This window comes from Zerene cesonia, chromosome 17 (assembly GCF_012273895.1).
Source record: "Zerene cesonia ecotype Mississippi chromosome 17, Zerene_cesonia_1.1, whole genome shotgun sequence".
NCBI lineage: Eukaryota > Metazoa > Arthropoda > Insecta > Lepidoptera > Pieridae > Zerene > Zerene cesonia.
Window position 1 is genome coordinate 7,513,883 of NC_052118.1, and position 26,269 is coordinate 7,540,151.

General features: G+C 36.1%; 2 protein-coding genes across 4 annotated transcripts; one reads left to right on the forward strand and one right to left on the reverse strand.

Moving 5' to 3' along the window:
- Nucleotides 1–299: 299 nt before the first annotated feature.
- On the forward strand, nt 300–26,012 carry LOC119833477 (phosphatidylinositol 4-phosphate 3-kinase C2 domain-containing subunit alpha). Of its 2 annotated transcripts, none has more exons than XM_038357495.1 (32): nt 300–685; nt 2,977–3,106; nt 3,656–3,781; nt 3,897–4,440; nt 4,889–5,021; nt 6,084–6,280; nt 6,587–6,677; nt 7,217–7,360; nt 7,500–7,588; nt 7,935–8,172; nt 8,268–8,440; nt 8,766–8,973; nt 9,196–9,400; nt 9,951–10,157; nt 10,674–10,792; nt 11,177–11,346; nt 11,670–11,836; nt 12,479–12,612; nt 12,919–13,007; nt 13,345–13,518; nt 14,076–14,233; nt 14,606–14,693; nt 15,119–15,248; nt 15,603–15,758; nt 16,088–16,238; nt 16,436–16,592; nt 17,031–17,164; nt 17,596–17,703; nt 18,021–18,221; nt 22,105–22,298; nt 22,725–22,870; nt 23,450–26,012. In XM_038357495.1, exons 1-32 carry the CDS (start codon nt 574–576, stop codon nt 23,711–23,713), a joined length of 5,337 nt encoding a protein of 1,778 aa, XP_038213423.1. In that variant the 5' UTR covers nt 300–573; the 3' UTR covers nt 23,714–26,012. The 2 variants fall into 2 exon arrangements, with proteins under 2 accessions (XP_038213423.1, XP_038213424.1); XM_038357496.1 differs by having other exon boundaries at nt 4,889–4,964.
- Nucleotides 18,593–21,066, reverse strand: LOC119833479 (kinesin-related protein 12-like). 2 transcript variants are annotated; one of them, XM_038357500.1, is made up of 3 exons: nt 20,701–21,066; nt 20,465–20,607; nt 18,593–19,806 (listed from the first exon to the last, which is right to left on the reverse strand). In XM_038357500.1, the coding sequence occupies exons 2-3, from the start codon at nt 20,589–20,591 to the stop codon at nt 19,028–19,030; spliced, it is 906 nt and encodes a 301-aa protein (XP_038213428.1). In that variant the 5' UTR covers nt 20,592–20,607; nt 20,701–21,066; the 3' UTR covers nt 18,593–19,027. The 2 variants fall into 2 exon arrangements, with proteins under 2 accessions (XP_038213428.1, XP_038213427.1); XM_038357499.1 differs by having other exon boundaries at nt 20,751–21,064.
- Nucleotides 26,013–26,269: the final 257 nt, after the last annotated feature.

A 26,269-nucleotide genomic window follows, 5' to 3' on the forward strand; every position in this document is an offset into this window, starting at 1 on the left:
ATCTTGTAATTAAGTTTTAAGAAACATTTAATAGAGCTATGGCTCTAGTCCTTGATGAATAATCTGAATGAAAAATCAAATTAGGATATTATGTGCATGAATTAAAGTTTTGTCCAATTACAATACTATATGTTAAATATGTACCCACCAACTTTATTTTTAGTTAATAAACAAAAAATTTGAATATTGTTAAATTATTGGTTTCTATGGTAGGTTTTTTTTTTACTATCTGTTACAATTCTATTTTATTAATTCAGAATATAATTTAGCTGTGTGATTTGGAATGAATTTGACAGCTACACTTGACATTTATCTGAAGCAGAACGAAATTGTTGTATTTGTATTTTATCATGTCCTGAAAATTAAAATAAATAAAACAGAATCAAAAAGTTATATTTGGTAAGGTACTTGCACAAAGAAATAAATCGAGTGCAATGGAAGCAGTTTCTTTGTTCATTATCGTGTAGTGTTAGTGCCGAAACAACAAATAAATTAGAACGTTCAATATAAACTTTTCTCACGCCAATGAAGTAGAGTTATACATCATAAATATACAAAGAAAAATAATTTAAAATGTCTGAGTACGATCTTCAGTTCCAAGAGGATTTAGAAAAGGCTCAGGCATTAAGTTTAGAAAGTCTGGCATTGGAACAGTTTCGAAGGCAGAAGCAGTTAGCTACTTCAGGTAACTGACGTAATTTTGTTTACTATTTAAGATAAGATGATACAAGGAAGACCTTCGTCAAGAATTTCTTTATGATCTAGTGAGATTAATTTTTGTGTTTCTCTTTTAAATTTGTTTGTTCAGTTTTCTTCTAGTAATTGAAGTTCATGAGTTGTATTTAAAAATATTTATTTATTTATTTATTCTTTATTTCACTAAGAGTAAGTTTGCAATAGATAAAAGCTTACATCTACTTCTAAAATACTTCGAAAAAGTTGTACTTACAAATGTAATGTGATAATAATTTATTTGAAAAATATAACATATACTTCCGATAAATTGTGAAGTGCCGACCTATATATTTTGATGAATTAATGAAGTGTCAAATGTAAAAAATGAAAAAAGAAAGTTAAAAATTTCATTACCCCGTAGCCAATATACTAGAACAAAACAAAAGACACAACCAACATTTGGTAATATCATCTCAGTAAATCTAATTGATTGTTTGTAAACTCTTGGGCTGAATGTATTGCTGAAACATTTACTTAATGTTAATAATATTTTACAAGTACCCCTTGGTACTGGCATGCACAAGTCATAGGATATGTCCTAGTCAGTTGATATTGTTGGCTAAAATTTAGACATATTGTTGTTGCTTGAGGAGAAATATTAATGTTTGCTGGTTACATTTGGATTGACTATGATACCTGCCAAAAGAACAAACACTTTTAGTTAAGAATTTAAGCTGTTCAAATATTTGCCCTTGTAATGTTTATCAACACACATCAATTGTAGTATGTAGCATATTTACATAAAACCAATGGTCCAACCCGACTTCATCTGTGGTATATATATATAGCACTCAGAGATCATCTTGTATATATCCATTGATGACAGAATTTTTAAAATTGGTTCAGTAGTTCCTGAGATAAGCATGTTCAAACAAACAGAGAAACTCTTCACCTTCAATTACTAAAATAAAATATCTTGAAACAGTTTGAAACCAAATACTTAAAAAAAAAGTTTTGTGGTTCCTATGAAACTTTTTGTTTATATTCAGGAAGTTAGATTATAGATTTTATGTTTTTATATCAAGCAGTGTTTTTGGGTCAGCTATCATGTTTATAGTATGAATAATTATTTCACTTTAAATAATCTGTATTAGATCAAGAAAAAATTAATAAAATTAACAGCTCACAAAGAGGATATCATGTATGATCTCAACATTTGTTATATTTTAATAAGTCTTGTTGAAACAAAGTGAATTGAACATGTTACAATAATTGATGGCAAGGCTATCAATTTGAAAGGAAGTAAGGGGCGTTGACCAGTTTACTGCATGTTATATGGATCTGTATTTGGGTTAAAGATTGTGTTATATACCAATAAAATTATGTAGATTATTGTTTTATTTATGCATTTTTTTATACAGGAAATATAGGGATGTTGTCTTAATCAATAGGTATTTCCTCTCCTATTCTTAATATCATTTCTGTATATATAAAAATAATAGTGTTATATATTCTACAAGATTACTAGAATTGGTGTTGGGTATAGTAATTCCTGATATCAGGTTAACTCTTATAAGTAACCATTCATTTATATAATAATAATAAATATAAATGTATTTATGAACAATACACATTTTCTTTAAATACTTATGTTTGATCTTAATCATCTAAATCATATGTTGCATTGCTAATGTCCCGAATAATTTCAAAATTTAATACAAAAATATTACATATTTAGTCATGAAAGTCAACTTATGACGGAGATAAGGCAAACACAATGAGTTTATGAATATACTTTAATTTACACATTAGAAAAAAATTATGCTACTTTCCCATGTGGTGTCTAAATGGGTAAACTTCCATACCACCATCAAGACGAGAGCTCATTCCCATTTTAAAGGCCAGCAACACACTTTCACTCGCAATATCCTATATGAGTTGTCTCCTGTGTATTAAAAAAAAATGTAACAATATATGCTTATATTTTAAGAGAATAAGAATTAATAAAGTTATGAAATTGTAATTACAGATTATTATTATTTTATTTACACTCGACAATATTATATACAGAAATTATAAATTAAAACTGCAAAAAATTATTTTTGATTAAAGTATTTATAAAAAACACTTTTTATTTATGTTATCACTTCAATTCATTTATTACTGATGTCCAACATTTCGAAATCCAAACACGAACTAAATTAAATTACCGAAACCAATACATTTATTATCTCAATGAATTGATAAAAATAATCTTACTGTACAATATCAGTTGATGATGATTGGTGTGTTCGGCGCTAGGTGTAGATAATGGGAGGGATACAGGTGGCAGTAGTGTAAGACGCAAAGAGGAAACCGACGGACCTCCGCCGGCGTTGCCTCCACCGCCGAGAAAACCGCCTCGCCGAACTAATAGCTCTGAGAGTTCTAGGTATGTATTGTAGATGCAGGCAAGGGGCAGATATCTGTTAGGTTAAATGTGTGTGATTTAACTGATAAAAGCTAGCTTGCACCCTACAGTAGATATGATTAGATTAAGAGTTGTTTTTACTATTCACTCTGATATATAAATAAAAATAGAATTAATCAAAGTGTATTTGAACAATTTATAAAATAAAAGCTGGTACTCATGCACCAAAATTTCCATGCAATCCTGGATATTATATCATGTAACTTAAAATTAATGCGTTTTGCAGTTTTTGGTTTATCTGTGCTATAAGATTGCTCGTAACAAATTACAAGCTACAAGAGACAGTAGTTAGCAGGACTTGTATTTGATATGAATTGGAACTTCATACCTGCACATGTTCCTGAGAAATCACAACGTAACAAAGTGATCCAATAAGGGTTGCATTTTTTTCTTTTGATGTATGGAACCCTGAGAAAACACTTAATTAACCATTCTGAGTGATTGATATCTGATATCTATAGTAAATAATATTAATATGATGTCAAATTATATATTGCATTTATCCATCAGGTCAACAGGAACTAGTCCAACACGCTCTGACACAAGTGATTTGATATCATTCGCTAGTCCCACCAGCAAGAGTGCGCCAAAAGATTCTCATGCTTCTCTTAAAGAATACATCGACCAGATATCCAAGTATGCTATTTAAATATATAATTATGTATATTCATAGATGCTTAGATTGAATTTTAATTGCTTTTAAATAGAAATGATTAAATACATTTTTATATGCTTTATATATTCCTTTCAGACTGGGTCAACAGACTGAAGAACTCACGATAAACACACCAGATCAGTCCACTACAATGAACAACCAGTATAACCAAAGGCCGGGGTACAATTATGGCCCACAATATCCTTACCACCACTACCCTCCTCCTTACATGCAAATGCCACCATATCCTCCCACGCCATATGTTATGCCTCATCCTATAACCAATCATCCATACTACCCAACTGGTCCACAAGAACATCCACCACCATACATGCCACAATCTCCTATGTATGCACCTTCAATACCATATTCTCAAACTAGAATGGCCACACCATCTCCCTACATTCCATATCCACCCCAAGCGCAATACAACTACAATACAACAAATATGATATCCAGACCAACTCGCCCAGCAACCCTGTACCCTCAGTTGAGTCAGCTGCACACATACCCAACTATGCCACAAAATACAGCACAAAATAAACCGGAAAAGATTGACAACAACAACATAACGCAAGTTGTAAAGATTGATCCGAAGGTGGAACCCAAGTCGCGGAAATCCTCAGAAGTTAGTGTTGAAGTGAGTTTATCATTTTCACATAGCTTTTATTTTGTTGTGATAAAAAATTATGTTTGACCGATATTTGTGTGATAAGAATGCGATTGTAGCACGCAATTGTTGACATTATTTGTGCCATTAAATACATTGTACATTAATTTATCATACTTTTGTATCGAGTAATGCCGACAATAAAAAAAGAACTACATGAGTCTAATTTTAAATGGGGCAAATTATCTTGTAAATTTTTGAGGTTTAAATTTCGATTATATAATTTTAAATAATTGTCTTCATTATTATAGTTTGTTGCCGTGGTAATATGCATTAGGCAGTTAATTTAATTATTTGTCCGAATTAACCGTGAGGTTTAAGCCACTAGGAGTTTGTCATAACTTGCCCCCGAAGTATTCACGACGAATTTCGTCACTTAAAAAAAAACCCTTCTTTATGCATAATGCGACTGTTACAGTCAAACGAGTCAGCAGATACTGTGGCCAGCCTGCCAAAGAGCAGCAACCTGATCGACTTTGGACGCAAGCCGCAAGGTAGCGTAAGAGTCAGTGTGTTGGAGGCGTTTGACCCGCTTTTAACTGATCAGTCGGGTGAGTGGGCTCATCTACCATACTGTGTGATTGTGGTGGCAAATATTATGATTTCTCTTTTTTTATTTTAGGGACAAGGTGGTTTAGATTTTACAGACCCTTTGTAATATTTTGGATTCATAATTTTTGTTGAAGCATTTTTTACTGCAAAATTTACATTGTAAGGTTGCTCGTGCACTCTTATTGCGGTACATAACAATTTTAAGATTTTGTGTTTTATGTTTGAAAGTCTTAGTCTTTCATTATTAAACATTCTATTTTTCTCTTCAACTGTCTTTTTTTACATTATAAATTTCTCTTAAATTTGTTTTTTTAATTAAATTATCTTAAATGGTAAATTAAACGTTCATGATGTTTGTATTTGCCTCCATAAACACACTTAACACTTTAATTCTTACAGTTGATTCATCAATCTCTATGTGAGTGTAGCATGATATAAATGTTTTAGTTTGGTTTTTCTTAGTTTCATTATAGTTTTCTTTCACTTTCATGGGTGTTCTAAAACTGGGTAAAATTGCTCATATGTAAATAAAATGTGTATCGTTTTAAATGTATTTACTGATACCGGTAGACTCATAAACCATAATGTAATTTGTAGTGTATTCATATTTTTTATTATGTTGAGTTGGTTCATCAATTCTATGTGACTTTTTAAATGGGATTTAAATTGAATTGGGTATATAATGACGTGTATTTTGACTTGAGGATATGTGGATCTAACTTTTTAATATTGTCTTTCATAAAAATAAAATATTAGTATTACTCAATGTGTATATAATAATAAATATTTGATTTGATTTATTATATTATCAACCCTTTCCCAAAAACGAAAGAGACTCAAACAATTCAAACTCAACTCAAACTCCTTGAGTTTTCAACCGAATGACTCGATTATTTTATGTTTAATATGAAATTGGTTTCACATGGTCCCATTTTTTAAATTTGGAGTTTTACTTTCCCCAAATGCGGTGACGTTTTTTATAGAAAATAATTATAACGTGACTATCTAAACTTGTTATTTATCATTATTATTTTGTATTAATACATCCCTGTCCGTCCCAGAGTACGCAGTAGGTAGCGAGAATTCGAGCGTGCGCAGCGTGTACGAGGACTACGATCCGCTAGACTTCCTCTACGGCGAGACGGAGTTACGAGAAGCGCCCGTGTACGGCACAGTGCGGAAGGAGGGCCCGGTGCTGCCCTCACCACCTCCGAAGACGATACCCAGTGTGCCGGCGGTTGCTAAGCGACAGACTACCGTAAGTTACTTGAGTGTGGTGCGGATACATGAGGGAATCTAAACTAATATTATAAAGCTGAAGAGTTTGTTTGGTTGAATGGATCAATCTCAGTAACTGCTGTTCCGATATGAAAAATTATTTCAGTGTGAGATCGCCCATTTATTGAGAAAGGCTATACGCTTTATATGTACCAGGGGCGAAGCCGGGGCGGACCGCTAGTAATAAATAGATTTGTTTAACTTTAGTTACCGAAACAATGGAGTATCCGATCAATGTCCCATAATCGCTAATCGTGTTTGATTGATCTAACGTATTTTGTTACAGAATAAACTCTACGACTGTATAGAGAAAATACGAACCAGAAATTATGATAGCGAGCACAAAGCCTTTATGAAAATGGTCCTCGACGTAAGAAGTGAGTATAGAATATAGTTAATAATAAATCTTTGAAACGGTAGATAAAGCACATATACATGTGTGCCTAATCAAATAAATTAATGTGCCGGTTATTCATGGAGTGCCGCATTTGCCAAATTCAACCTTATTGTAATAGCATAATGCTTATAATTTTATGCACTGCCGTGCGCAGTTACGCCATTTCACCATATTACTTGCATGCATCTCTTAACAGCGATTCAAACAAATAAAAACAGAAAAATGTTATTTAAATAAGTTAAAAAAATCACAACTTTAGAACTTAAACAATAAATCCAAATATTCAGTAGTATGTATGTTACAGTCTAGTCTAGTATATCTATTTTAAGAGGTAGTCCGTTACGTAAAGGTTTTGGTAATCAAAACAAATTTTGACTGTATGCTTAGATCTTTAAATCTACCCAGCGAATCCTGATGCGTTTTTTTTTAAATAGAGAGAGTTGTTCGAGACAAAGATTTTTGTATGATTTATTAAGCCTTTTTACACATCGCCTTCTTTTTTTTATTATTTATTTCCAGAAAAGTTCGTCTACACGGACGAAAAGACAAACCCCGGTCATGTAGTAGCGGCCAGGTCGGGCGGCAAATATCCACCAAACACCAGCATAAAGATTCTAGTCCATAACTCGCACACTGATGAACCTATCACGTTCACTTCCGATGGTATGTTGCTATAACTTCAATAGACTGTATTTTTAATAAATATAATGAATGAATAATAAAGAAATATAACATTTCTTTTAAAATTATATATCCATAGTGGATACATACATGGTGTTATTGAGTATGTGATTTTTTTCAGTTGAATCAACAGTTGAACATGTTATATTAACTGTGGTTTGCTCACTGGATGAAGATATTAGAGATGACATGTCCGGTTACATGCTAAGGGTGAGTGTCAACGTTTTTAAATCTTAATGAATATGTAATCCATTGCACTGCATAATTGGTTAATTTTTATTAGATTTGTATACAACGGGGCTCGACGGAGATCAAGATCCTCGGCTTAGGCTGTCGCATAAATGGATGGGGGCTTTAGTAAATGTGTTAGTTTAGCGTATACGTTTGTGACGATGGATGTATGTGTATGTGTATACGTATGTTTGTTACTCTTTCACGCAAAAACTACTGAACCGATATTGCAATGCAATTTATTATTACCTACGGAATATAGACGCGGGTAAAACCGCGGGGTGCAGCTAGTACACAATGAACACATGATATTGAACATTCTCAGGTATGGGGCGCCAAAGAGTACCTCACACCGGGCAGTTCCCTCAGCGAATACGACTACATACGCGAGTGCGTGCGGCTCGAGAAGGACGTCCGCCTGTTCCTGCACGAGGGACGGGACACTTCGTTGGCCAGGACTGACGTGGATGACGCGAGAGATGCCCATCTTACCCTGGATGACCTGATGCCGGTGCAGGGCGCCCCGCAAACTCTGAGCTTCGACAACCTGTCGATTTTGTTAGGTGAGTTGCAGGAGTGAGGGAGTGGTGAAATCTTCATAAAAATTTTACGCCTTATGTGATTAAAAAAGGCCCTAAACGAAAAATAATATTTACAGAAACGCTGGAAGGCGAATTATCCCGGGCGATAGGTGTGGTGGGGGCAGAGGGCTGCTGTTCCCCCAACGGCGTGTTCCAAGCGGTCAAGGCGATCTGCGCGCTCGCGGGCGGCGTCGAGACGCTGCACGTCACGCACACGCTCAATGCGTTCGCGCAGGCGTGCACCGCGCAGGTGGGGGGGGGGGGGGGGGGGGGGGGGGGTGCACTGTATTCATTATTTAATTTAATGCATTATATATTGCTTCTTAAAAAATGCGTTTGATATTTCATATTTTTATAATTTTTATATGATACTATTGTTTAAAAAAATAATTTCTATTTCGAAAACGGTGGCTTATTTTAATATTAAGAATTATCTCCCATTTTGTTTACTAATTTTTCATTACATTCAAGATTTTAATATTTTTGTACATATCCCTGGTCGTGCATGTTGTTGCAAAGGTGATTTATTTTTTACGACTGATTTATAGTGTATAAAATGAAAAAAAAAACCCCAGGTGACGGGCGCCGTGCGTCCCGAGATCCAATCGGACAACGGGCCGTACTGCGCGGTGTCGGTGCGCGCGGCGAGCGCGCGCGAGGCGCTGGCGCAGCAGTGCGCGCGCGTGCGCGACGCCGTGCGCGGCCTGCTCGCGCTCTACACCAGGACGCACCTGCTCGACTTCCGCCTGCGCGACTCGCCGATACTCTTGCCGGATCCCGCTAGTCAGTTCTCATTGGATTCTCTTGCTTCTTTATCTTATTCTCTCTCTTCATTTTTTTTTTACATTTTCTTCAAACATTTTCCGTGTGAAATTTTCCAATTCTTTTTTTTTTGAACTTCAAGAAACGCTCATAATTTTGCTTGTTGACTTTTTGAAGTTTAATACCACTATCTTTCTTTCACTATCTTTTTTGTGTGATTTAAACTCCTCATTTGTTCAACAGAAGCGGTACCCGCCCACACTATAACGGAAACGGTGCTGTTCTGCATCGAGGCAGTCCACAATTTGCCAATGTGTTGGAACCACGACGAGTTTTTATTCCACGCTCAAATATACTACGGAACGAGACCTTTGAAGACCCTACATCTAACGCATACTTCGAGAATTGAAAATGGGGGATTCTATCCTAGAATTATATTTGATATATGGTATGTAATTGACAAATTTTTATATTTTAACTTAATATTTCCAATTAAAAAAACGGATTTTTTTTTTAATCGAATCGTTACAATAATCCTGGTTATGGTTATGGCCTTTATTTTAAAATCGCATTACTTCCTATTGTGTTAAATTCTTGACTAGCTAATCATAATATTCATTTCTCGATCTTTCATTGTAGTAATTTATACATAGTTTCGAACTCATCTTAGAATGGTTGTCCCATCATAATTTCTGTAATATCATGTTAAATTTAACTCATTTCACAATCAGTGTTTTGGACCTCAGACCTCAATTGAAACGGATTCGTGAACAGAAAAGTGCATGGGCTAATGATGATGATGAAATTTCACAAACGCGTGCGAATTATTTACACGCTAGCGAGTGCGCTAGTTTGTACTTTGCTACCTTTAATCTGTGTCCAAAACCGACACTGGCTCGGGTCGGCTACAAGCTCTTGCAAGCTCGCACAAGCCAAGCCGAGCACCCTTTTGGAGCCTTGCGTGCCAAGCATATAAACAAATGTACCATTAATTCCAGGATAAACATGGAAGACATGCCGATCCACATGGTTCCGCGTGAGGCCCGTCTGGTGCTCACACTGTACGGGCGCACGGAGCGCAAGGAGCACGAGGCGAGCGCGACGGAGCCGAGCGAGGACGGCCAGCGCGGCGCCGCCGACGGCGACGTGCTGTTCGAGCAGCACGAGCTCGGCTGGGCGGCCGTGCAGATGTTTGACTATGATGGGTGAGTAGACTTTATTTCATTTCAAAAAATAATATAATCATATTTTGTTCGAATAACAAAAGTTTTTTTTTGCAAACTGTTATTGTATTGTAAAATTATTAAACCTGGTTTCCTTTTCATGTTACCACCCTTGCAATATCTCCTTTGCAACAAAAAAAAAAAAAAAAATCGCTAAAATTAAAATTAAATGGTCAGGCTCATAAATTACGAATTTATCCGCGAACATACATAAAAATATACATACATAATACGTTTATATGTGTATATTCATGTATTTATGTACTTCAAACCTACCTCCTCCTTTATATATTACTTTTTCACAGTTGGTTGCCTAGAAGAGATCACTCTTTAGTGATAAGGCCACCCGCTGTGCTGGTTTAGTTTTAAGTCATTTATTTTAAGGATGGGTTATGTATGCCAGCACAATAGGTGTAAATAAATAAAATAGAAAATAGTCTAATTTAGCTACCTCTATTTGTATAGTCGGTGAAACCCCCTCCCTCACCCCTGTTGCAGTATGCTAGCATCCGGCAGCTACATAGTGAGCCTGTGGCCGAGCGCGTGCGACCGGCGGCTGGGCCCGGCGCCGCACGCCGCGCACGCGCCGCCGCTGCCCTGCCCCACGCTTAATATCGGTAAGGAAGGGAAAGGAGGGAAATAATATTGTGCACATGAGGCCGGAAGCCCGTTTCCTTTTTCTCACCCTTCCCAGTCCTTTCCTTCTTTCCAGTCGTCAATCCTTATCCCTTAGCTCAGTTGTCCGCTATGAAATAAAGACGTAAATGATTAATAACTAAGATTTTTTTGCGTGTTCATCATTAGCCGTCTAATAGCGATAAAATTTCGAAAAACGTAACGAAACTTAAACTTTATTTCAAGCTTTACGATATCAGAATCTAGGCATGTACAAGCAATAATATTGTAACTTTATTCAACCCCCCCCCCCTTTCTAGTTGTCTTCATAAAGTATGTGTTATAAGAGCGGTAAGATTTAACTTAGGCCTTGATCCTTCCTTCAGAAATTCCCTCATACAATCGGCTGGGTGTAAAGTGGATGGAAGCCGAGGAGAAACCCATCGCAGTGGAAGATTTGCCATCGTTCGATTCACTCGATGGTCACACGCAGTCGCAGTTGTTGCATCTGATAGAACAGGGAGCCTATCAGAGGATGCCGACTGAGTGTAGGGAGGTAATACTGAAAATCTAGTAACAAAAATTATTCATTTAGAATTCAGTGTGTCTTATATTTAGTAATGTTTTGTCATACATGATTTTTCTTGCATTTTTTTCTTCAAAATGACATTAGATTTTTTTTTTTACCTTTGTTGAGAAAATCTCGCAAACCCAAAAGTTTATTTCAATAAATTTTTTTAATGACATGTATCAAAACATCAAAACAATTTTTTTTCTTTCTTTCTTGATGTTTCCATCGAATTTGTGGTTAATTTTTCTTTAATTCTCCTTCAATAAATATCCACACAAACACTAAAACTATATTTAAATACCCCTTAGATCCTATGGGAGAAGCGCCAATATCTGGTGGAGCTCCCCGGAGCGATGCCGCTGGTGCTGCTGGCGGCGACCAATTGGTACGGCGAGCACCGCCAGCAGCTCGTATCGCTGCTGCAGCTGTGGGAGCGGCCGTCGCCGTTGAACGCCATGCACCTGCTGCTGCCCTGGTACTTCTTCATACTATTTGTATATTTATTAAATTCACACAAGCAACGCACGGGGTACTAAAAGGATTAATTATTAAGTGACTAGTGATCCGCCCCGGCTTCGCTCATGGTACATATATAGCCTATAGCCTTCCTCAATAAATGGGCTATCTAACACTTTCAAATTGGACCAGTAGCGGCTGAGATTAGTGCGTTCAAACAAATAAACAAACTCTTCAGCTTTATAATATTTGTATAGATAAGAAATATATTTTCAAATTTATATCGAACTAGCTTTTGCCCGTGACTCTGCACCTTAAATTCGCAGTAGTTATAGATATTATTATACACAGAAACGTTCCTTTTGAATGACACTAACTATAAAAAAACCCTATCAAAATCCATTGCGTAGTTTTAAAATTCTAAACATACTCACGTACATAGAAAAGCGACTTTGCTTTATCGTATGTAGTGATGATAGGTTAGTTTCGTGGCTATGAGCAAGCATGTCATTGACCAACTTCATTCGGTCGTTTACAAACTTTGACTTTAGCGATTTTGTTTAATCAATCGATAATTTATTTTTATTAATTTTTCTTTCTTGCTTATATGCGCAGTTCACATATAATTCTATTGAATAACAGCTATTAACATATTGAACAGTTTCCCAGATTTAGCGGTCCGCAAGTTAGCCAGTGAAATGGTACAGGACATGTCTGATGATGAACTTATGCGGGTGTTGCCGCAGTTGGCGCAGGCTCTGCGCTATGAGACTTACGAGTGTAGTGCTTTGGCTGGTAATAATAATGTCTATCTATGAGTTATTTGTATTGAAGAAATTCTTAATGATAATGATATGTGGTTGAATATTATGAAATACATTATCGCATTTCCATAGTAATATGGTATAAAATTGAATTTAAACATATTTGCGCGCTTTACTTACGAGTACAAATTGTAAGATACTTTATGGCGTCTATCTACTATCTATGTACTACATAGTACATTAAACAAATTATGTTAATCTGAATTTGAAGCAACTTTCATATTGGCTGGCGGCTGAAAACTCCTTATTTAAAAAACTTGGTCAATGTGATTTTCAGAGGTGTTGCTGTCAAGAGCGCTCAGTTCTCCGGCAGTTGCGCACAAGCTGTTTTGGCTTTTAGTACATTCCTTGCCGAATGTACCACAGGTATAATACTTTTAACTATCATTTGAAATGAAAAAAATCGTGGATTTTTTTTCAATACATACATACACATTTACATAGTGTAGAACCTTAAAAGTTCAATTCTTATTATTGTATATTTATTTTAGAACTTTTTGTAGTTTTGAAAATATTATTTTACACATATACTCTTAACTGATATATTAAAATGTAGTATTTTCTTGTGTTTGTCTTAACTTTTTAACGGATTTTAAACGTGTACACAACCTCTCCGTGATCACGCTCTCGAAGTGTACGAAACGTTGAGTTAAATATCCGTTAAAAAGTCTCAAATATTTATAATATATCATATACATGTCAGGCGGCCAGCGACGAGTTCCTCGGCATCACGCTGGAGGAGAACGGCGCGGAGAGCGGCGAGCTGGACGCGGGCGCGGCGGGCGCGGGCCGCTACCGGCTGCTGCTGCGCGCGCTGCTGGCCGCCGCCGGCGCCGCGCTGCGCGACACGCTGCTGCGCCAGCAGGTGCTCGTCAAGGTAACCTGCACCTTATGCAATATACCTATAGAGTTTAATATTCGATGAGTCGATGAGTGATATGGCGAAGGTGTAATGTGTACCTTGTGGCGCGTCGATAAGATTTACTATCGTAGGTCCGATAGAGTCGTCGCTGGCGCTAGGCGCCTGATAAGGTAATGTGCACCTTACGCTCTAGGGCATATGGTTGAATATACGATGTTTTAAACTAATGTACGGTGGATTAAAGTTGATAATAATAAGTGGGTTACTGCTGTCGGCGCCGCGCTGAGCGACACGCTGCTGCGGCGATAGGTACTCATTATAGTAATGTGCACCTTATGCCTAAGCAATAGGGTTGAAAGAGAGTGACTGACAACGTAATGTGCGGCTTCTGACGTTTTACTTTAAATTGATTATAATAATGTAGTACACACGGCTCTAATATATTAGGATTAAATTATTTGTACCTTGCGCACTTTGTTGATTATAATTTGTGTATTATTTGGTTCGTCATTTCATTTAATAACATGAAATCCATCGCCATTAATATATATTTATATTTTTTTTATTTTCAGAATGTATCCGAAGTGGCGATGTCCGTGAAGTGTGCGAAAGAAAACTTACGACAGCGTGCTCTGTACATGGGCGGGGAGAAACTTGCCGCGTGCTTGCGGCGACAGCCTTCCGCTTTGCCGTTCGCTTTGCATCGATATGTGCATGATATTGATATCAAGTGAGATATTACAATATAATTATTATATAAATAATATTATAGCATTAAATGCGATTCATAAAGATTAAAATAGAAAAAAAATCGAACAAGATATGTTTTTTTTTATATTTCCGTTTTCTTTGCCATTGTGGAAACAGTTATGGCAAAATATTTCTTCTCCATTTAAAAAAAAATATTTATAAAGGATCAGAAAGTATGAATATTTTTCGCTTTCTTTATATATATTATGTTTACTCGCACACATTAAAAGCTGTGATAATGACAACTGTTAAAATCAAGATAGAAATAATATAGCAATATTATTCATAGCATCGTATTTAGTGAATTCTTCGATAAAATTTAAAGTAGATTTTAAATTGACTTTTTTTGCAGGTCATGTTCATATTTCTCGTCGAACACACTACCGTTAAAGATAAACTTTATCGGTGTCGACAACGCCGTCGTACCTGCTATGTTTAAGGTTCGTATCTCACGGAATAAATTGTGTATAAATCACTTCGCCCGCGGCTTAGTTCATGTAGCAAGGGGAAAGATGGACAGACTCGGGGTTTTTCTCATAAAGTTCTCATGGAATTACCGGTATAAAAACTATCCATGAAAGGTCCATTCTGGGCCTCAAACTATCTCTGTCCCCAATTTCAGACATGTAAACGGACAGATAGTTTACTTTTGCATTTATAATATAAGTATGTAAAAGTATTAAAGTCATATGTTTCCCATCTACATAATGATAATATTTAATTTTATATTTGTAAAGTTTTCAATTATTTGTGTTGTGTTTCAAGACCTTTTTATATTTAACACTTTTCTTTTTCTTTTTCTTTTATATTTTATAAAAGAGTGCAAAGTAATTAAATTATTTAATTAAACTCTTATTATATGCAGGTAGGCGATGATTTAAGGCAAGACGCGTTAGTGTTGCAAGTTATTAAAGTAATGGACAGTCTGTGGTTGAAATCTGGACTCGATCTTCGCATTGTGACTTTCCAAGCACTGCCTACTAGTAATAAAAGAGGTTAGTTTATAATTTTATGTCAAAAAATGTACGTGTATCTTATTATAGTTGTTTATTTATTACATTGTACTCAGACAAAATATTTTTGTTGCCAAGATTCAAATCAAAAGCAAAGCATATTTTTCGTATAGTGCCTTGTCTATTGTGGAATACCTTTCTTGTATGGCAAGTGATAAACTATATAAGTTACGTTTATTCTGAAATAAATGTACAAAGTTACTCTCTGTAACAGTTGATGTATTTTTAGATTTTTATTATTTCACATCAATTTGTAAACCAAATTGCATTACTAAGAAACAAAATCAACCAAAATTCTACTATTTAGTATCAATAATTTATTCACCGACTTTCCAGGTATGATAGAAATAGTATCGGAAGCGGAAACACTCAGAGCCATACAGACTGAGTGGGGCCTGACAGGCTCGTTCAAAGACAAGCCCATAGCCGAGTGGCTCGCTAAACACAACCCATCGGAGTTGGAGTACCAACGGGCAAGGGATAATTTCACTGGTATGTATTTTGTTTATTTATAAAGGGATAAGTTTTGTACGATTCAGTAATAAAAAGAATAAATGATGTTAAATATTACATGTTTAATTATAATTAATAATACAGAATTATAAAAAGTATTTTGTGTTATGTTGTGTAGAATTGGTTTTTTTTTATATACTCGTATAAACAAGGTTAAATTTTTGACTAGGAGAGCTAGTCGAAAATTGAGCTTAACCGTGATGTCTTAAAGCAATACTTTTTAATGTCATTCGTTATATGTACTTAATGACTTTAAAGTATTGGCATTGGTTAAAAAATTGAAGTACAAAATGTTTGTTTTTTTTCAGCATCATGTGCTGGCTACAGCGTTGCCACATATCTCCTGGGTATTTGCGATCGACACAACGACAATATAATGCTGAAGACATCTGGCCATCTTTTCCACATCGACTTTGGAAAGTTTTTAGGCGACGCTCAAATGTTTGGTAACTTCAAACGGTGAGGTTTATATGATTTCAAGCCTTGATAACGCATTTAGGTGTTTCTGTACAATTATTATGAAGGGGAATGATTTATTTTTGTGGGATATTAGATATAAGTTAAAACTACTCTATCGATTTTAGATTTCTTTTTTTGTCATTTGAAAGCTATATCAAGCCAATAAATAAACCTTTCTATATTATTTTAATGCACAGCGACCGCGCCCCATTCGTGCTGACGCACGACATGGCGTACGTCATCAACGGCGGCGACAGGCCCACGCAGCGCTTCCAGCACTTCGTGGAGCTGTGCTGCATGGCCTTCAACGTGGTGCGGGCGCATCACGACCACATACTCGACCTGTTCGCGCTGGTGAATACCATATATACCATTGTTTGTTAATTCAATATATTGTTTAGGTGTAGTGAGGCTTCTGGAATTATAATGTGTGACAATCCGCGTCTAACTGGTTTCCCACTTCTGATGTTGTGGGATATTAATTGTTAGTCTTTCTTTAATTTCTACATATAAATATTCTCATGAATTATAAATTAGTTTAAGTTCTAAATGAGACTAAAGGATTTTTCAAACCTAGTAATCGAAAACGCTATTCACTCAATAAAAGTTGTCAGTTAAATTGCTTCATATGTATGTCATATATAAACTCCATCTCCAACAGCCAATATTTTTAGGTATTTTTCCCATTTCTCATAGTGTACCTACTTATCATTATCACAGGGAATGCGATCGATACATATATTGTTCTTTTCTCTTGTTATCTTGATTGATATATAATTAACGTGACGTCAGATGGCAATGTCGGGCGTGTCGGGCGTGACGAGCGCGGCGGTGAACTACGTGCGCAGCGCGCTGCTGCCCGCCGCCACCAACGCGGAGGCGGCCGCCGCCTTCGCCCGCCTCATACACTCCTCGCTCAAGAGCAAGTGAGTGCCTCTCGTGTCGCGCGCCTGCCGGCCCCCGGCCCCCGGGCCCCGGCCCCCGGCCCCCGGCCCTCGGCCCCCGGCCCCCGGCCCTCGGCCCCCGGCCCCCGGCCCCCGGCCCCCGGCCCGCCGGGGATGGAAGTGCTCGTTCTGGCCACAGTCAAGTGCGATAAAATGAAAATGTACAACAAGAGTTAAAAAAATATTAGTACTCTCTCGTCGTCTTTGTCGTTATGTCTGTATGTATCAATCAGGTTTCACCGATATTCGATGGTCGTTAAATTTTGGATGCGTAATTAAAATAAACTTTGTGTTACAAGCAATGTTTCTTATAAATAAGTAATAAAAATAATAATTACTTATTATTAACTCATCAGGACTTTATTAAATTAAAATCATTGGAAAAATGAATGATTGTTATTGTTATTGTTTAGATTTACTCCAATTAACTTCTTCCTACACAACCTGGCGCAGTTGCGAGCGAGCGGAGACCAAAACAGTAGTTCATCTGAATTGCTCTCTTTCATGCCGCGAACTTACACGTAAGTATTTTTCATCGCAGAACTCGGAAGCTTGTATAAAGCTGTTTAATTTTGTATTATTTTAATTAAGTTTTCCTCACGGAATTAATTTATTTTGATGAAATAAATAGACATGACATTTTTTCTGAAATTTGAGAGTTATGAATTTTGGTGCATTTTTAAAATTGCATATTTGCAATGACTTTTTTTTATTTTTTTTACTTATTATTTTCAATGTGTGTATTTCCTATGAGTTGCTTCATCTTTCAAATTTTGCCCATAATTTTTTTAATAACAAAAACAACCTATGAATGTTCCCCCCCATTTACCCCTTTCAGAATGTCGCAAGAGGGGCGCATAATCCGCGTGGAGTGCCTCAGCTACGAGAAGCGCTACGACCCGGAGAAGCACTACGTGTACGCGCTGCGCGTGCACCGGCTCGGGCAGGCCACGCCCGCGATCGTGTACCGCTCCTACAAGCACTTCACCGAGCTGTACCAGAAGATATGCCTGCACTTCCCGCTCGCTAAAGTGCACAGGTGAGTGAGTGTGCGTGCACTTAGCATGCGACCGCGTAACCGTCGGGTTCATCGGCTACGAGAAGCGCTACGACCCGGAGAAGCGCTACGTATACCGTAATCTACGCAAGTCCACACTAGACAAACTAACTTGAACGTCATTTATTAAAGTAGACTTCTATTTTTTAATTATATACCACTTGTTTAGACACCAGTTTATATACCAAGAAACTCTGCAGTTGTTAAATCATGTAAATGTTACATTTTATACATTTTTCACACATAGTAATGTTGTCAATGGACTGTTCTGTAGTTATTTTGATCGTATCGGCGTAAGTAATAACGCCCATATATCCATAATGATAGGAGATGTCGGTTAAAACAAAAACAACTTTATTAAAATATGTTTAATAAAAAATTTCCAAATCACGATAACGACTCTAACGTTGCTACATAGTTACAATAAGTTATTAATAAAAACAAAATATTTGAGCATTTTTAATGTAGACATTACGTAAAACAACCAATTGAAATGTCCATAATAATTTAATTTTTCGAAATATTATACATGCATCGCTAAGTATAAAATGTGGCTTATTCAACAATATTGACACATTTGATTATCTAAAGTTACTGAAATACAAAATAAAAACTAACACGAAACGTTAAACAGAACTTATTGCTTAATTTCTTAATAGCATAGCCTAATATACAACACAGAGGTCGATTCATTATAATTATCGTTAGTAATTTCAAAAGAATAAAGCTGTGTGTAATTATTGAACTGCAATATTCACCACTTTAAACATAGAATAAACATTTTTAATTCAAGCTTCGCTATTGTTCTCACCGGATGTACCGACTTGTAAATTACCAACTCGGTACTGTAGATCTTTTTTCCTCCTCGGTGGGATGGGAGCAGATGCAGCGGGTTTTCTCATTTCCTCTCTATGTTGTGATATCAAATTCCAACTACTGTTGTAGTCTACAGGTCTCCCGAAAGTAATGTTCCCAGTGTTATCATCGTCTATTATAATTTCTGGATATTCTCCGTACGGCGGTGGTCCTGTGGTTCTGCTGATCGAACTTTCTAGTGTATTCGTTGAGTAACTCTGTCTCTGAATATTCGTTGCATTCGATCGTGGTATGTCGTGTGTTCGATTGTTATCGTTTGTTTGATTCCTATTTGAGGAGCCTTGAGTATCGTTTATTGATTGATTTTGTGGTGGCAGTGGAGCGTTCCTTTTCTTCCTAGGAATTGTTCTTTCACAAGGTTCCCTACTATGACCCATTTTGTTGCCTCTTTTGATCCTTTCTTGTTCCAGTTTTTCCTGTTTGTGCCTTTCTTTTGCTGCAATTTTTTCTTGTTTCTTTTGCTCCGCTAGCCGTTGTCTCTCTAACTTTTTCTGTTCTTTTGCAAGGCGTTTGGAAGCTCTCGAGTTTTGCGACACGTCGTAAGAGCTCCGACTTGCTTGTTGTAGGATGGTCGTGGGTTCAACCAAATCGCTCGTACTTTTAGATTTCTCAGTTTGCTTTGCCCGTGAATGGGGTAGTTGCACCATGGAGGGGTGTATTTTCTTAGGTGCTCTATGTATATGCACATTCCCTGAAAAATAATATGAAAATAGTTAAAACATATTACAAACGTTTTTAATGTAAAAATTAAGTGTTTTTAAAGTGCGATCATTACTATTTTATACAATTTGAATCACACTATCACACTAATATTATAAATGTAAAAGTTTGTTTGATTGGATGTTTGTCCGTCAATCACGCTGAAACTACTGAATGGATATTGATGAAATTTTGTATACAGACAGAGTATGAGCTGACTTGGGTGATAGGATACTTTTTATCCCGATTAAATACTCTTTTGGGATAAAACAGGAATCTTATTATCCGTGCGGAGCCGGGACGAGTGTCTAGTACTTTATAAACAAATCCGTCAAATATGGTAAAAATTTTACACGATCATAAACCATTTTATATAGTTGATACTGAACTGATTTCAAATTGATTTTGATACATTTGTGTGATTTGTGGTGATATCATTTTAAAGGCTATAAATATGAAATTACGCTACGATTTCGAAAGAATTAATCATTACTGATATTAATGCTTGAATATAACATTTTTTTTTGTATCTAAGTCTCTGATAATGTATGACGTTAAATAAATAGTGTAAATATATGATAAATAGTTAATAAATAGTGGTCTATTTACCAATCATTTTATACGAGAGGAAACAAGCCACTATAACTCACCTCCATATTCCTCTCTGTTTACTTTATAAGCACCACCGATCGAAATAGGCGATGTTGCGAGATTCTCACGGCGCTGCTTGCCCGTTAAGAAGTCCAAAGACGCGCGGAAACCACGAAACTTGAACATTATCTCCACAGAAGCGCTGTAAATAGCATTATAATTAACCGATAACGAGTCTTACATTCATAAGTGCGTATCGATCAATTGTTTGAAGATAATTTCGCAAATAACTCACTTACGATAATGGTTTTGTATAAATTAAATGACCTACGAATACATGCATACCTCAATTTTTATTTGTAATTAGTTAAGCATTTATTTACAATTACACTAGCACTGCACTTTTGTTCATATTCACAAGAACGCGTCCTACAATGAATGGAATCAATACTTCTTTATTGCGATTAGATATGGTGATAATGAGTGACAGGTATGATGCATAATAACCGTCTTATCATACAAATGATTCAGGACAATAGTTGTATTTCAAAGAATGTCTTAGCGATGTTTGTTAGCGATTACATATGGTAATATGTAGCTATTAAAACCGTTTCGAATTTCGTAAAGAATTAATGATTACTACATTCTCGTTATAAACTGTATAAATTAATTTTCGTTCACTACGTTTTACGTCTGTTGTTGGTTGTTTTCGTTGCGCCATTGTTTTATACTTCCTATTCAAAGGTTAGCGCGATTTGGAAATATTACGAATTCTGATGCGCTGTGAATCATTGTTTCTTTATAACAAATATAAGTAAGCAATATGAATTATATTTAGTTAATATAATTTATAAAAAAAAATATTTTATTTTCTCTTTAAAACTAGATACACAATCATTAAAAAATAGGTTTAACATCTAAACCTTATACTTTTGTACTTGATTTTGCGTACGCTTCACTCTTATAACCAGAATTTTATTAAAAACATTTGTGGACCAGTTTAAATTTGTTAAGATTTGTGTTACTGATAATTTATTTTGCTGGTTTTTTGTATTTTGTTATCGAGAGAAAATGCATTGTAATGTATAAATGCCCTTAAGATTTGGAGATTTTTAATGAAACCTAACAATACATACACGATTAAACGAACTATATATACAACTGTTCGTGCCGGCTTCACTTATGGTGCACATAACCTATGTCACTAAGTGAAGTTGCAGCTTTCCAACGGTGAAAGAATTTTTAAAATCTGTCCGTCCGTCGGACGTTACAAACATAGGAAAAATACAAAAGTTTCCTCTCTATAATCTAATATATATAATTCTCGTGTCACAGTTTTCGTTGCCATACTCCTCCGAAACGGCTTGACCGATTTTGATGAAATTTTTTGTGCTTATCCGGTATCTATGAGAATCGGCCAACGTCTATTTTTCATCCCCCTAAATGATAAGAGTATGGCAGAACAGCGTTTGCCGGGTGCAGCTAGTCTTATATATAAAATTCTCGTGTCACAATGTTAGTCTCTATACTCCTCCGAAACGGCTTGACCGATTCCTCTGAAATTTGGTAAGCATATTGGGTAGGTCTGAGAATCGGCTTTCATCTATTTTTCACACCCCTAAATGATAAGAGTAAGGCAGAACAGCGTTTGCCGGGTGCAGCTAGTATTGATATAAATATGTGTACCGTCCGGCCGCAGTCTACCGTCCGGGCTGCACGTGGGCCGCTCGAACGTGCGGCAGGTGGCCGAGCGGCGGTTCGGCGACGTGCAGGCGTTCCTCGCGTCGCTGTTCGGGCTCGCCGACGAGATCGCGCACTCGGACCTCGTGTACACGTTCTTCCACCCGCTGCTGCGCGACCAGCAGGACGTCGAGCCGCAGCGGATGAGGCCCGGTCAGTGATATGTTATATATGTGTATTTAAGACACATTATTCGATATTTGCAAGTTATGTGACTAAAACTTAAGTATGAGGCTATTTAATATGAACAGTGTGTGGATAAACTTCACACTGTATTAATAATTTAGATGGTGATATAATTGTATTTAACAAAAAAAAAAAAAACTCAATCGCTCTTAAATTATCGGAGCTAGACCAAATTTAAATGGGGCGGCCACCAGCTTTCAAATAAAAAAGAATCGTCAAAATCGGTCAGTCTAAAGTTCTGAGGTAATCGTTGTTAACAGAACATAAAAAATCCAGTTGATTTCATTACCACCTTTCTTTGAAGATAGTTAAAATTATTATTTTTATCACATGAACAAAAATTGAACATAAGTATTGTCACTTAATATAAACGCGGTGCGGTGCGGTGTCCAGGCGAGACGTCGGAGCCGGAGAGCAGCGGGTCGGGCTCGCTGAAGCTGTCGGTGCAGCACGCGGGCGGCGTGCTCTCCGTGCTCATCCTGCACGCGCAGTCGCTCGCCGCCACGCCGCAGGGCCTGCCGCCCAACCCCTACGTCAAGGTGCCGCCCGGCGCTTGTATATACACACCTACACGTATATACGCACGCGTGGACGTTTGTCACGCACACACACGCAACAAGTACACGTATACTGCCGTGTGCGCATGCTACTGAGATGTAATATAACTTACACACACGATGCACGCACATTAGTACACTAGCGTGTACTTTTCCTTCCCCTTCCCAGTCCTTTCCATTATTCCTCTCGCCAATCATTACTTAATCCCTTTCCAATTTCAAGTCGGCAATCGATTTGTAGAGGCGTAAGGTCTGTAATGGACTTTATGCCTCTTTAAATGTTCATGGGTGGTGGTAGCGCTTACCATTAGGCGTCCCACCAGCTCCATAACCGACTGGGACATAAAAAGAAACGCACTCGTCGCCCTCTGACGCGCACGCTAACGCACTAGTGCACTTGCTAAAAACTTAACACACACGCCCTCTTAATCAAGCAAAACACGTACATGCATGCTCCTTCGCAAATTTACTTAATTGTTCTTATCACAAGTTTTTTATAATTTTATATTTGTCATACCATAACCATATCATATCTAATAGCATCAAAACCACCTCTTCCAGGTGTACCTCGTGCCGGACCCGACCAAAGAGACGAAGCGCAAAACACGCGTGCTCAAACGTAACTCTCACCCATCCTTCATGGAGATGCTCGAATACCGCTTGCCCCTCGAAGTGGTGAAGACCAGAAGCCTGCAAGCCACCGTGTGGCACTACGACTCGCTGCAAGAGAACCAGTTCCTGGGCGGTGTGGTCATTCCCTTGGGGTCTTTGCCGCTGAAGCAGGAAACCGTGGCCTGGTACCCCCTGGAGTACATACCGCGGTAGCTAGTGCTGGCCCGCTCCGCCATTTGGAGCACTGACTTTTGTATCAAGTAGTGTCGGTATTTGTGATGTGTATGTATGGAGAATTTGCCGCTGCACCAAGACTTTGTAGCCTGGTACCCCCCGGATTATACCGGAGTAGTGTTGTATGTGATGGTGTAGTTAATATGGAACTAATGTGGCCTGATTATCAGTTCATCAGCTAGTTGGAACTAGTGTGGCCTAAGTATGGTATTCAATTAGGGGACTTGGTTATTACGTCTATAGAGTTACATAGGGTGATAGATATCCTTAATGAATGTGGGTCATATCAGAAATGCTTTGTACATCTATTTAATGTTTTATTTTAAAATCAATTAATCATGTAGAATATAAATGCAATCATTTATATAATAACCATTTATTATAATATCAAACGGCTGTATTCAGCTTTAGGCATTTTACGTGGTAATAATGGGACGGACAATAAAAATATAAATAATGTAAAATGATTCGACCAAGATCATCACTTGTACACAAAACACAACTTGGCTGGTTTCAGCAGAGCTCCTCTGCCTAATATAAACTTATGATTGGTGTTATTTCATATATCTATACACAATAACAATATTAATAAGAAGAGTCTGTTTGTTTGAATGCGCTAATCTCAGGGTTTCAAATATTCTCTCACCGTTGTTTATGTACGTGATCCCTAAATGCTATATATCAAGTACCACGAGCAAAGCCGGGTGCAACGATATTAATGTTTGTTTGTCCATCTTTCTACAATACACTATATCACAGTCACTATAGCTCATTTTTATTCAGACTTAAAAGCGGTGATTTATTAGAGTAATTCCTCTGATATTTATAGGTTAAATAAATGTAAAAATGTATGTAGTATAATCTGTATCAAATGTATTAGTGCCAACATAATTTATCTCAATAAAATATCTTGCTTTCTATTGTATACCTAATTATATTATGATAACTGTATACAAAATTCTTTATAAAACTTTATTAATTAAAACAATATTATTTTGCTGCAATTACAATGACTATATAATGGTGCTTGAATGAATAAAATGTTGGGAGCCGTTATTTTTTTTATAAAATGTATATACATTTTATCCTTAGCTACATATCATTTTGGTCAAATGCTTTCGTTGCTTACAAATATAACATTCCAATGAATTCTTCATTTAGCTTAACATTATTGGTGCTTCATATACACACTTACAATTCATTGAAAGTTAAGAATTTTAGTATTTATATATAAAAATATTTATTATCACCGATAAAAAAATGATTATCTTCAAAATTAAAAAGTGGATATAAATGATACATTTTATTGAATAAAAACATTCATTATTATATAATATCAATTTACTCACAGTCTTATTGTTCCAAAAATATTCCTGTTTCATTCCAATGTATGAATAAAAAGTGTGATGGAACATCGGAATGAGTTTTTTATTGTTATTTTTATACTAAAACTTATTACGTACATAATATTAATTTTAGATAAATTTTTCATGAATCAGTTTTGAATCATGTATATCTTAACATTTATAATAAAACTATAAGCTTTTAGTGTCCGAATTTATTGGTTTTTTGATATATATAAAAATATAGTAAATTCGGTAATTCAACACGGCCTCCGGTTATTGGCACAGTGAAAGGTACATTGCTGTTCGTATAAGCATATCAATGCAATTTTTTATAATCATTCTTCGTATACAAGCAATGTACTTCGGATTGATAAGTTGAAATGTTTTGAGATCTGAATGTTATATAAAGTTGGGTGTGTCTAGCAGCTAATCTATGTTATAAATATATCTTTAATATTTTTAGAGGATTTATTTATTGTGAAACTTAGCGAATAAACAAGCGCATAATATCGATATTATTCTTAACGTGTCTAAATTTCGATGTACCTAATATGAAATATATTTAAACAGTATTTAAGGGCTTGCTGCTATTATGATATTGCAAACTAGAAATGATGAACATTAAATTCAAATTATTACTAAACTATTCATAAGTTATTAGCAATTACTAATAATTATAGTACGTATAAACAATATCAGATGTTTATTATTAATAGTCCTATCATATATTAATGAATGTTCTTCATTTCTATCTAGCTATGTAATGCTTCCAGTATTTGCTCAAATTGTGTAAGCAATTAGAGCTTGGACTGATAACCAACCTGTATATAACGGTTTAGATAGATTTTGTACGAGCATTTGGAAAGTCGCTTGGCAGATGATAACGGATATGTTGCATTTTATTATATGTTCAATAAAGTATGCGATGTGTATATAGTGTTTTATTGCGTTCCGTTTTAATATGGTAATATTTTTCTTTCTGGTTATGAGTAAAGGTTTTAATTGCAAAATTTAGTTTTTGAGTTAATTAACTTATTTTTTTGTTAGTCTAATCAATCTAATAAAAAAATATCGATCTCGACAATAAGTAGGGCATAATAGTATCTTTCCACCCAATTAATTAATTTTAAAGCTTTCTTTATCGATGCTTATTTTGTGTGTATAGAGATGGTACCTAATGCTAATTAAT